This window comes from Haliotis cracherodii, unplaced genomic scaffold, assembly GCF_022045235.1.
Source record: "Haliotis cracherodii isolate W230 unplaced genomic scaffold, xgHalCrac1.p SCAF_5, whole genome shotgun sequence".
Classification (NCBI taxonomy): Eukaryota; Metazoa; Mollusca; class Gastropoda; order Lepetellida; family Haliotidae; genus Haliotis; species Haliotis cracherodii.
The window spans coordinates 25872727-25885144 of NW_027266308.1; the positions used below are offsets into that span (position 1 = coordinate 25872727).

Genomic DNA, 12418 nt, shown 5'->3' on the forward strand with positions numbered 1-12418 from the left:
AGACCTTTTCAGTCACAACCTCTTACTAATTGTATCACATCAGTTGTTCATCCAGTGTATTATATCTTCATTCATTGTAAACTGCTATACTATCAAGGGCTTGTTTATATGAAATTGCTATTTTGAATGTAGAACTATGGTTGTTTTTAAATCATATATTATAGTTGTTGATTTCAACAGAGAAAAATATCTATGGAGCAGATTCAGGGTATTTATCATAATACAGTGAAGATACAATCCACAGGATGATTAAGGACAATTATTCGGCTGAATCCATGTTAGTGGCAGTCAAATTACTGACAGCCGAAAGCAGTCCTGTTTAACAGGGCTGCTAGTAACTCATTCCACTGGCTATGGTTAAAAACAGCTAGGTAACAAGCTTTTTCGTTATTTTCTTGAAATCCATGCAAAAGGGCTCGCGATGGATAATAAATATTCAACTCAGAAGAGCTGAAAAATACTTAAGGTAGTTTTAGGATCTAGCATTTTTCAAGTGTGTGCAAGGTCAAAACATTATGTAGATTTTCGATGCATAAGAATCTGAAAGTGCTTACAATTTTGAACATGCTGATACATGGTATAGAAAGAAGTAACAAACAGCCTTTGAAAAAGCAAACTTTATTGAAGTCATTTTTTTGGCTGCATCGTCAGTTGGTTTTGTAATTTTGAATATGGTCGTCATACACAACAAAAACAATCACAAATACAGACATAGTTTGGTATGGTTTATTTACCTTGTAAGCAAATACAAAACCTGGTGAAGCACCCCAATTTAGAATGGGTAAAGCACAAGAGTTAGAATTTGATAGTCAACTGGACATCTATTACACTGCCATTATGCCGCGACATAAGACAATCAGTTTACTGGAGTGCGTACAGATAGAATGGTGCCAAGCAGAGCTCAATGATTATTCAGATTTTAACAGCAATGATGAAAGTTCATGGCACTAGAAGAGAACTACATGCATGAGGAGATATACTTCATGTATATAATCAAGTTCAGGTCTAAAAATCCAGGCATTGCAATCAGGCACTGGTCTCCTTAGTTCTCGCAAGAAAAAAAAGTTAAAACTTTAATTTGATATCTAGATTAAAAGATTCAACAAACAAAAAAGCATTTAAATGATCTGCCTACATAAGTATGTAATACAAGCCTGGTATTTATCCATTAAACTGACAGTGTAATCTGGAGAATACATTCAATTTAGTACATCCTTGCACCTATAGCCCATCCCGGCAATCTGGTTTCCTTTCAAAGTCAACAATAACACAACCCAACAATGACATGGAAACAAACTACAATTCCTGGAGACATTATATATACTAGACACTACAATGCCTTAAAATTACAACATGCGTACATTACACTATCTACAAAATGGTTGCTTGCAAGTTGTCGGCAAATTGTGAATGATGTATAGCGCATAATAGGCAATATATGGTAACAAATAAAAAATACAGACACATTAAATGCCAGAAAATGAAAAGGCTCAATATATCCACGATTCACAACACAGCTGCCATGCTAAAAATGTCACAGCAAGGAGGTAAGGATGAGATGCCGATTTCTGATACGAATAGCTTGGTCACATGGTACAAATGTCACTAAATTTAGACATCTTGACTTGCACTTATTTGCCAGTCAACAAAATGAGGCCACAAGTATTTGTATTGGCTTGATGGTGAACTCGCCTTGCATAGATGGAATGCGACATTACAAAATGAACACCGACGAGCGAGCACTGATGGGGATGAACAAGTGAACGACGACAGTGATCAATGCTATGTATAACATTATGTCCCATTCCTTGACGTTCCGTTTCCATCTCAAGTCCACATCAGTTTCTGCTTTGAAAGGAATCTCCCACGTTCACTGGCTATCTGCTCCATACAAGCCCATGTAAACATCGCCCAGTGAGCAAAAGGCTAACCTAATTTTCTACTCAGCATCTTCAGGCTCTGCTCATAGGGCTTTGTCCACAGTAAAACCTTTTAAAATATTTGTACAATTGTAAAACAATAAAAGTTTGCTTTTTAAATCAAATGGGCAGCATGGAATGTTCAGTGTTCAGCATATACGAACACATGGCCACATTAAGCCCATAAAAGGTGGCAAAACAGTGGAACAACAAAATATAAAATAGATCAAAATGTTCCCTTTCTCCCTGAATTGTTGAGTCTCCAGTCCAGTAAACATCAGTCTTTCTCTGTCATATAATACAGATTAAAATCTCTCCAGTCTTATAGTTTCCGATCACAGAAAGACCCAGTAGCACAAACAGGGGCAGGATTTGTTCTGGTATTGCAGAGTGTCTGTGGCCAATGTTATAGAGATTCCAACCAAAGCAAAGTTAGGTAACTTCATCTGTGGTGAGGCGTTTTTATTTCTTTTTTAGTGTAAAAAATCCTTTCTTTTTGTGTTCCTCCTTGCGGCTTTCATCTGTCCTGGCTGGCAGTGTCTGAGATTTGGTGGGCATGCTGGTGCCTTCTCCACCAGTCGACATGTTCACCCTAGCTATCCATGTGTTACGGTCACTCTGAAATATAGGTAGATACCCAGGTGAATGAATGATTACTACCCATCACTGCATCAATAATTTCCAATATTTTTGACAATAATGATAGTTTATTATGGAACCTTTTCATGTAAAATTAAGTGAGTGAGTGAGTGAGTGAGTTTGGTTTTACGCCGCTTTTAGCAATATTCCAGCAATATCACGGCGGGGGACACCAGAAATGGGCTTCACACATTGTACCCATGTCGGGAATCGAACCCGGGTCTTCGGCGTGACGAGCGAACGCTTTAACCACTAGGCTACCCGACCGCCCCTAAAATTAAGTGAGTAAAAGGTTTCTTAGACACCAAAATTTTTTCAGATTGTGCTCGCAAGTAAGCAGTTTAAATGTCATACGGAACTTGTTACTTACCTCATCCTTTGCCTGGAAGAGGTATTCTCCTCCATTGGCAAGCTTGAGGCGGAATACGAATGGTCGCTTGGTGTAATCAGATGCTACCTGACATGTGGCAGATTCCAGATCGATTGCTGGTTCATGGTGAATACGAGCATTGGGGTCCTGAAACACAGAAATAGTGTCATCACAGCTGCAGTCAACTATAAGTTGGTAGTCTGCATCTGTCTACTAGTTCAAAGTGGTTTCAAGATGCGTACCGGTCAACTTATTCTTGCACACAAGGTAGCTAACAAAGTGAATGTTTTTGTCAAACTTAACAAAGACATTCAGTGCTTGAAATTAATTAAACATTTCTGGATGAAGCATGAACTATATGCAACAAAACATTTAGTTCTTCTGAATGTGAATCTAATATTATTAATGTCAAGGTTTCTACTATGTATTTGAAGGCTGTACATACCGACTTAGCATGCTTCTGATCTTTGTAGCAGGAAAGGGAAGCCCCATGTAGCACCGTGAACACTTTGTCCCAAGATCTGAAACAGGAGAATATGACATGCAATAGAAATACTCAAACAAAGGCAAACATTACAACTTTGGTTATATTTTTTACAGCCATATGTTGAAATGTTGCTGCTTAACATATCTGAAGTATGAGAAGTATGAGTCTTTCTTACACAGAGCTATCTTTGTGATTTGACAAATGAAAGTCACTGTCACAAGCATAAAAATTGCAACTTGACTAGATCTAACATCAGATCAGGTAACACTATCATGTCAGTAAACTTTAACTGGTGATTCAAATGACAAACAGATAAATGGTTACAAATATATTGAAGTCAAGAAACACAGAATCCATGGAATAGTTCATCTGATGTTGCGGCAAGAAAAGAGCTGTACCTGTTTGTACACTTTCTGTCCTGCGTCTCCCATTCGTGTTTCCGCGTTAGGGCTCCCTCGTGATGCACAGCCTCAGGAGATGCTCCGCTTGCTTGCTCTGCAAAACAAGAAGTAGGTGCTCTCTGTACATTACGTTTCACTGTTACAGAATGTATGGAAGGCATAGCCAAAGTGAGACAGATGAATGATTGTCAAATGTTTCCACTACTAACATGATGCTTGTGCAGATCTATTGACCATGCAGAGATTGCTGGTGCAAAATAAGACTGCTTAGACACATTCACTGATAAATCTTCTGGTGCTTCTCACCACTGAAACTCAATCCGTGACAAAGCATCACTCATTCAGACACATACAAAATCCACAGCACACAAATCACTGACTATTTCATGTGTAAACTAAACTACTTCATGTGTGAACTAAACTATTTCATGTGTAGTCAGGATTTCCAGACTCATTGATGCTCTCACCCATCCAACATATGTATATTCACACAGCTACATATTGTGTAGTATTGATATTGATAATTCTTGTTAAATATTCCAACAAACTCAATTCTGTATGACTGACAAATCTGGTTTTACCAGCAGGTTACAAATAGAAAAAACAACAGTTCTGGTTATCTAGATGTAGTTTTAGTAAGGAACTATTGTTTGTTCTCTACAAGCTAAAAGAAATCATAAATCTAAAAGAAATAATTCTAATTGTTTTATTGTTATAAGAAACAAAATAAAGATTAAAGATGGGAGAGAGTTCATAAATAAAGTACAAGTTCATTACCTTCATTCCAAGCAAACTCAAAATAATTCCAAACTGAAATCCAGACAGTCATGAGTGACTGCCCCAGAAACACCACACAAACGGGATAGACCAAAATAAAACTTGTTCAAACCAACTGAAGATCTAGTGATGTCAAGAGTTGCGCACTTCACACACCCCCTCCTAGTTCTCCCATGCACTGTCCCACGGCAAGCTAGGGGGCTCCACGGATTATCAGACTACGTCAGAGTGGCTAGACCATGCTACACTGGCCGGCTGACCGCTACCTAGACCACTCCCATAGCTTTACCTTCAAAGGTAGGCCCTTCATCTTCATCCTTCTTACGAGAAAACAGTTTCCCAAAAGGCGATTTGGAGCGTGAGCGTTTCTTCTCCTTAGCTAATACAGAGAATCACAATATTATTGTGTTGTTAATCCTGCAAGCCGTATCAAGCTCCAGTGCAGCCTAGGCAATATGTGTTTCCAGTATACACCCTTTACCCATGCAAAGCTCCCAAATGGCCCTGTGTAGCCAACTGCAGTGGCAGATTATGTTGAGACTGATCTAATGTGTAACCTATAGGAATACCTCTCTCAAAACTAATTTAAATAGTTAAATAGAGTTTGCAATAAAAGCTAAACACATGTTTATAAGCAAAGGTTAAATATACTAATACTGCATAATATTAAGGTTATAGGTTCCTTAAAAGCTTACACTGTGAAAGCCTTTTTATGATCAAGATATACATCTGCAGTAGAAATTTACTCAAATTTCATTAATGACATGCTCATAGTCAAATCAGAGAAACCAAAATCCAAGCTGGAAAAGTTCATGCTTCCTGTGGTAATAAGTCTTGCAGAACAGCAAATCCATTATAGAACGAACTCTTTGGGACCAGATACTACTATGAAAGATTCTCTGTTCAACAACTATCACACCAATCCAAACAAAGCTGTTCCATCACACTTCCACTTGTGAAAACACACCAATCAGTTTTAATGAAAGATACCAGAATGCAAAACATGGCAGTCAGTACCACAATTGTTAAACATTTTCCGTTGGTAGTACACATGTTTAGAGGCAGGAGAAACGGAATAATATTCCACCAATAAAAATTGCATGCACTGAATGCTAATCTTCGTCATGTGCTTGGGTACTGATTGACTCACAATGCAGTCAAATTCTCCAAACTCAACCCACAATAATTCACACATCCATAAATCAGAGTATTTATAGTGTCCAATATGAAACCAAAAGTTTATTTGATATTTTATTTGTTCTGCCTCTATCCTATCCTTGCTATCGCAGATCAACAGCAACATCTGCTGTCCTGAAGTGTGAGCTTGATTGGTAGTACTCACTCTTAATCAGACGTCCCTCCAAAATTAGTTCTTTAAAGGCACCCTACGGTGAGAGTGATACACAAACCAATCATGGACCATGGATATCAATTCATCCTTCAATCATAAAAAACCATTCTAGATATTTGCTGTTTCTTATGTTAAGATAATCTTTTTCCTGTGTTTGGTTCTAGCAGCTATTTTGGCACTGCATGTCAAGCTAATATAATGAGACTAATATAAAATACTTAGGTAGAAAAAAGCTTTATCATGCAAATGCTAATGTCTATTCACTGATAGTATGTGCATAAGCTTATATGGACAAACAAACTGCATGTGGTTAGTACTTGTGATTCCTGGGTGACCACTAAAAAAATCTTAAATGAATCAGATCTCAATTGAAATTTGGGATTAAATATTTCATGACTGATCAAAATTAGAGATGTCATTGATTGGAATGTTTAGTATCAATATATAGACTTAAAAAAGTATCATGATATATCAAAATTAGCGATTCTGTGTGTATATGGATAAAATGAATTCTATCTAGACCTGCAATTAATCAACATAATTCTCAATTTGAATTTTCGGCCTTCTTACTGTCCATCCTTACCATGGTAATGTAAATGTCTATGTGGCAGTGAATTATCAATTTAGCATCGACATTCATAAATTTGTATCGAAACAGTATCAACACAAAAATATTAGTAATACATCAATATCGCGTAATAACAATGACATCTCGAATCAAAATGTCCTTTAACTGTATTTTATAGTAGGGCGTTAAATGCCTTTGGGTCATACAAGCCAAATGAAGACTAGCCTTTTCAAAATTCGGCTCACTGAAGAGACAGATTTCTTTGTTCACAGATTTACTGAATAGTGGCAAAACATCAAAGATATATACAATACTGACTGTACTGTATTGTATTAAAGTGCACAATGAAATGTGTTCTCAGTCATGTGGACTCTGTTTAAATGCACTTTCTCTTAAACCACATGTAGTTTGAAAAATGTTTTGAGGGTATTTGTTGGGTGTGGTTATTATGGATGTTACGAAGTACGTGATTAATACAAGTGACCTTTATACACATATATTGTGTAGGATTACTTCTTGAATGTGAATGTGAATAATTATTTGTGCAACATACTCAACTGCAAATTACACACATTGAATATGAAAATATATGGAATATATGAACACATCATGCTATATCTAGCAGTCTGCAAGTTTCACTAATCTGAATCCCCAGTCCAGTAAAATATCTTCTGATCTAGTACAATCAGCTTATACTGTCCATATGGTAAGAATAAAATCTACTGAAAATAATGCAAAAATACATGTTTGGGCTTATAGACTTGAAAGTATTTGGCACAGACTGATCTAATAGTGACAAAATATCAAAAAGCTTCAAGAAAAATTAATTAATTAAAAAAACTACCCCAAAATGATGGTCTATTAAAGCAAAAAATTACAATGAAAAATTTAAGATAAAATAATGCCAAAGATCTGCATTGATTGCAGAAAAAGCCCCTGGTTGTTACCCCTATAACTGTTAGCAAACAGGGTATATATAGTGTATGATTACAAGCAGCATTCTGCAACAACATACTTGACGACCGTGGGGAAGATGTCGGCCGATCGCCCACCTGAGGCGACTCACTCTCTGGTGACAAGGTCGCAGAAGTGACCGGGGTCACAGCCTCTTTCTGAGGTGTTGTTTCCACAGGTTTACGTGGGCTGACTTCTTCTCTATCTACTGTTTAAAAACACCATGCACACTTACATGCTAAACACAGACAAAGTAAATACTAACTTAAAACAAATACAACAGTACATGCATAAACATTTGTAAAATGCTCCATGTAGCACAGTAGCAGTATGACCAGGGATTTCCCAAATATGAAGGCAATTAGCTTCAAATTTGGGTATACTGTCATTAGGGAGAAAATATTATTTATTTTGTATACATGTAGTTACTTTACAAGACAGCGGTGAGTTTTAAATGGCAATGCCTGTTATTTTACCCATTTTTCACACATTTGTAAGGGAAAATTCTTCAAGCTTGTGGAGCATCTTAAATCAACAGGAAATGCCAAATATGTTGTTTTTTTAAAAAACAAAACAACATTTACCTAAAAGAAAAAAAAGTCTCCAAATGAATGGTTCATATGAAACAAACATATGAATAGTTGTAATTCCTATTGAAAATGCAAAAACTCTTAATTATTTTTAAGTTACACACACAAGTTTTGAATAATTGGCATCACCTATTGATCAGTCATGCAGTAGCTATACATTATATCTGTCAGCACAGATTTGTTATATATTCGCATCTTTCGCAGATGAACTTCTGGAGAATGATCAATGATTTATTTAACAAATAAGGTTTCAGAATGTAAAATTGCATATATTCTACTCTGACAGATATATTCAAACTAGCACAACTGTAAGTCAACAAATACTAAAATAGATCAACACAACTGAACTAATAAACAATGATGAAGCTAAATGTCACACTGATGAAACAAAAATGATGCATAAGTGACAGTTAAAGATGAAGTTAATTGTTTTAGAGGCAATTACATGCCAATATAGAGCTTTGCATTTTTTCAAAACATGAGCATACATATAAATGCAGCACAGTAATGCATCAGGAAGCAGCAAGTGGACATATTGGATGAGGTAAGGTTATGCATGCTTGGGGACAGGTTCAATATATACATGCATGGTGTAGAGGAGAACTCAATGATATGCAGGCTTAGTTCAGAGGAATAAATATGTTTCCTTGATATGCAGTCATATTACTGCATGCTTCAATCAAGAGACACCAAGAGTCAAAATGCAGGTTATATCGAGAACTCGGAAGTTTCCACTACCCTCAAGAGCTAACTACCACATTCTGGTAAAATATTAATACATCTGATCTGATGTTATTTTGTTTGTGGCACAAAACAATCGTTGTTTAATTTAAGAGTTATTGCTGGGCCAGTTGCACTACAAAGTGGTCAAAACCTACAGATAATAGGTATCATTTTTAACTACTCAGGGAAAGAAATTAATGCCACTGACATTCTAAAAATGCAATAATTAACCTTGCTCAAATAAACAGATGAAATCTTCTTTATATCACACACAAGGGAAATGTCTTTCCTTTAAAACCCTTCCATTTTCAGAAAACTGGCCCAACAACCACTTACGTAAGAATAAAGTCATGTTTTAATATTTGTAGAACAAGCAATATCTTCTCTATCTAATCACAGCAATGTCACATCACACACAAAGTGTGTCACCTTTAGGTTTCTGAAGCAATTGTGGAGCTCTTCCACCACGGGCCCCTGTGTTCATGAACAAAGAGTCAGTGCCTTAACACGACACACGCCTAACTCAAGTACTGTCTACCATTTGAAACCTGGCATGACTTTGGGGATCAAAGCATGGCACAGTCATCAGTGTTATTGTAGCAGCACTGATATTAATCAAACTTGGCCAGAGGTATCAGCTGCGGGTAATTGGTAAGGTGAGCAAATAAATATTTTGTTAAAAAAATGAAGGTTAAAATATGCATACCTCTCATGTTAAGAAAATCAAAACAATCACACACTCACTCATTCTCACCAACTTCACAAGCCTTTACCTACACTGACTACTCACCTGTGCTAAAGTTACAAAATGTGTATTAATTAAATACACTGTTGACGAGATAAATGAAAACAAATTCCAATCAAGTGAAACAAATAGGCAAGCATATGGACAGCAAGGGATACACTGCTGGCTGCTGTAAGAGCCACTTGACACACATGGAACTAGTTGTACAGAGAGCAGCAATGGCGGCATCACATGAAAGTGTATATTGAGATACATGCAAGAGTGACAGGCTCTGTCTGGCTGGTAAGTGAATGAGCGGCAGCAACATGCAGGATGGTGAAACCACCTCGGCTACAAACTTATCACAGAGATCCTCAATTAAAAAGTTTTAAATGTCTACAATTACAATGTACATTTTCATTTTGCCAGTCAATCTTTGAAGGAAGACTTGTTAAAGGCATGGAGATATATATCAATCTAAACCCTATGATGAGCTTGTAGCCTGGATTTCTGGAATATGGATGTAATTTTGGAGTAAAGCTCAAACTAGTACTGTATCTAAAGGCAGTATGATTCCATCTTTTTAAGTGTTATCAGCAAATAAATTATCTATCATCTGATTCAATTTTCAAATACATTGTGCGAGCTTTTGTCCAACTTTCTGGAAGGGATGATGGAGATGTGAAAGATGAGATTCACTGTAGATGATATGAAACATATTCACTGCAATTTCACAATCACATTTCGTTTGATTGTACATCAGTGTTTTACATAGACTCACGATGACCCACAGTATATTGTTTAGAAAATTATTGCATCAAATATGCAGGTATCTAACATCATGTAAAACCCTTGTAGATACATCATAACTGCTCACATTCTGTATTGTTTACTTACATATATTTAATGTCTCCGTTTATAACATAGTGTGAGCAGTTATAATTGAAATCAAACATGCTAATTTTTCACCATAGCAACAATCTGGGCACACATTTTTCTCAATCTTTATCAAACATATTTCAGCATTACATTAATAAACAAAACTAATAAACCATATTCATAAGCATTATTTTTATAATAATTCATAAATAGTAATCATATAGTGCAACCATAGTGGTATTGAAATGTGAATAAGTGTGCCCAGAGTGGTACTGAAATAGAGCAAAGGAAAGAGGGGGCACACCATACCTGGCTCACCCTCAGATTCTTTATCTCCATTCACAAGGGCCTGGGCTTCATCCGTCACCACCTCATCAGGGGGTGAGGATTGGATAGGTTTCTCAACAACAGGCTCAGGTTCGGGTCTGGAAAAGCATTTTGGTCAAATAAGCATTCATCTACAGACACTATGAAACCACTTTAGCAGCAATAGACTCTTAATATATTCCACTAGTCTTTATAGCAATAACATACAGCAAAACCTTTAAAAATGGCAACGTCTACTAGTCCTAGTCCTTAACTAGTGGCCAGTTGATCATCGGGGCAAACATAAGTCTTCCAAGATTGGATTGAATTGATGACAAGCACAGCCTGGCAGCAAAGACATGACACTGCACAGTGAGATTCAGTTCCTCACGCCCCTTGTGCCCCTTCCGGACAAGTGATGAATAAGGCGATTTGAAGTGAACACATACAGTTAAATGCTGACACAGATTTTCCATTTGAAGGTTTAAATGATTATTAGTATATCCTTCTTACTCAGGTTCTGGGGGCAGGAACTCTTGTATGTGTCGTCTTCTCCTCTCCTCCTTAGCACGGGACACTTCCTCGGGATGTTCTTTGCCATACTCCTCTTCCTGTCGGCGTTTCCTCTCCTTCATTTCAAACTGAAATAGAAGGAGAAATTACTTTAGACATAAAACATTACAATGTAATGAAAAGACTTTTTCACATATGAAGGTTTAAAACTTTGCACTGCAAAATTTCTTATCTTTTTTTGCACATTCATGCTTGAACTACAAATAATGAGAGCATAATATTCCTTATATTTACTTTATTTGGTGATGAATACAGCAAGAATATGATTCCAAAATGTGTAACAGAAGATTCACAATTTGGTATGACACTCAAATTACTTACTGTTGTTAATTTTTCTAAAGCAGCAAATCTTTCTTCCTGTGTAGCAGCTGATTTTTCAAAGGCTTCATGCTTCTTGATCAGATTTTCAACAGCATCTAATGTTTCCTGTAAACAAAAATACATCGCAACAAGATTACTGTATATGAAGATCAAACAATAACATTTTGAAATGTTTCAAAATTACCCTGCAAGCATATTATAGTAAATGTAATTAGATTTCAAAAGACATCATTACACAAAACATTGTTATGTGAACAAATCTTCACATGTACATGTAGCTATCCAGTGGAAGTACATGATTAAGTCTCTACTGAGAACCAGCAGTGTACTCACTCCTAGGTCTTGGTTTAGTAGGTATGGCTCCTGTGCCATCAACCAAGCTTCCGCCACGGCAGCATCCCGTGCAAACTGGTACACCTCCAAAACTGTGAACATTTACAACAGTCAGTCAGCTAACATGCCATTTAACCACCTCCAATCAAACTGAAACAAACCCTGGCCACCAAATTATCAACAGTAACTGTTGTATTTTAAGGTTTATCTACTTCATCAGATGCACATGATGAAAATTTTAATTGTATCATGATGTCCCAATATCTTAAAACAACAAAAGCATTTATAAACAGTGTAGTGATATGATCAGATCTAGTACGTAAAGTTCCTCAAAAACAGTATCAGAAAATTGTCTCTTTTGACCAGGTTTTGAACACTAAAACACTCACTAAGTTGAAGATGTTCCCATCTCTCGTTCCACTGATCACTCATATCCAGGCGCTGGATGGTAAGCTGGATAAGTTTTTCTCGGACCTGGAATTTGTATGAGAATTAGATATGAG

At 36.6% G+C, this 12418-nt stretch overlaps 1 protein-coding gene across 18 annotated transcripts in view; it reads right to left on the minus strand.

Moving 5' to 3' along the window:
• Positions 1-712: 712 nt before the first annotated feature.
• The window catches only part of LOC139444421 (spectrin beta chain-like), a 91356-nt gene continuing 79650 nt past the window's right edge, over positions 713-12418 (minus strand). For 4 of the 18 annotated variants that reach the window (XM_071225392.1, XM_071225399.1, XM_071225394.1 and 1 more), the window contains 11 exons: positions 12305-12389; positions 11916-12007; positions 11583-11687; positions 11202-11329; positions 10692-10807; positions 7528-7674; positions 4883-4972; positions 3814-3910; positions 3374-3449; positions 2929-3075; positions 713-2537 (listed from right to left, as the gene is read on the minus strand). In XM_071225392.1, the coding sequence (XP_071081493.1) occupies positions 2382-2537; positions 2929-3075; positions 3374-3449; positions 3814-3910; positions 4883-4972; positions 7528-7674; positions 10692-10807; positions 11202-11329; positions 11583-11687; positions 11916-12007; positions 12305-12389 (1239 nt within the window). In that variant the 3' untranslated portion in view covers positions 713-2381. Of the gene's footprint in view, positions 2538-2928; positions 3076-3373; positions 3450-3813; positions 3911-4882; positions 4973-7527; positions 7675-8482; positions 9172-9208; positions 9254-10691; positions 10808-11201; positions 11330-11582; positions 11688-11915; positions 12008-12304; positions 12390-12418 lie in introns of those variants that run through there. The other 14 variants (XM_071225398.1, XM_071225397.1, XM_071225402.1 and 11 more) reach the window with 14 other exon arrangements.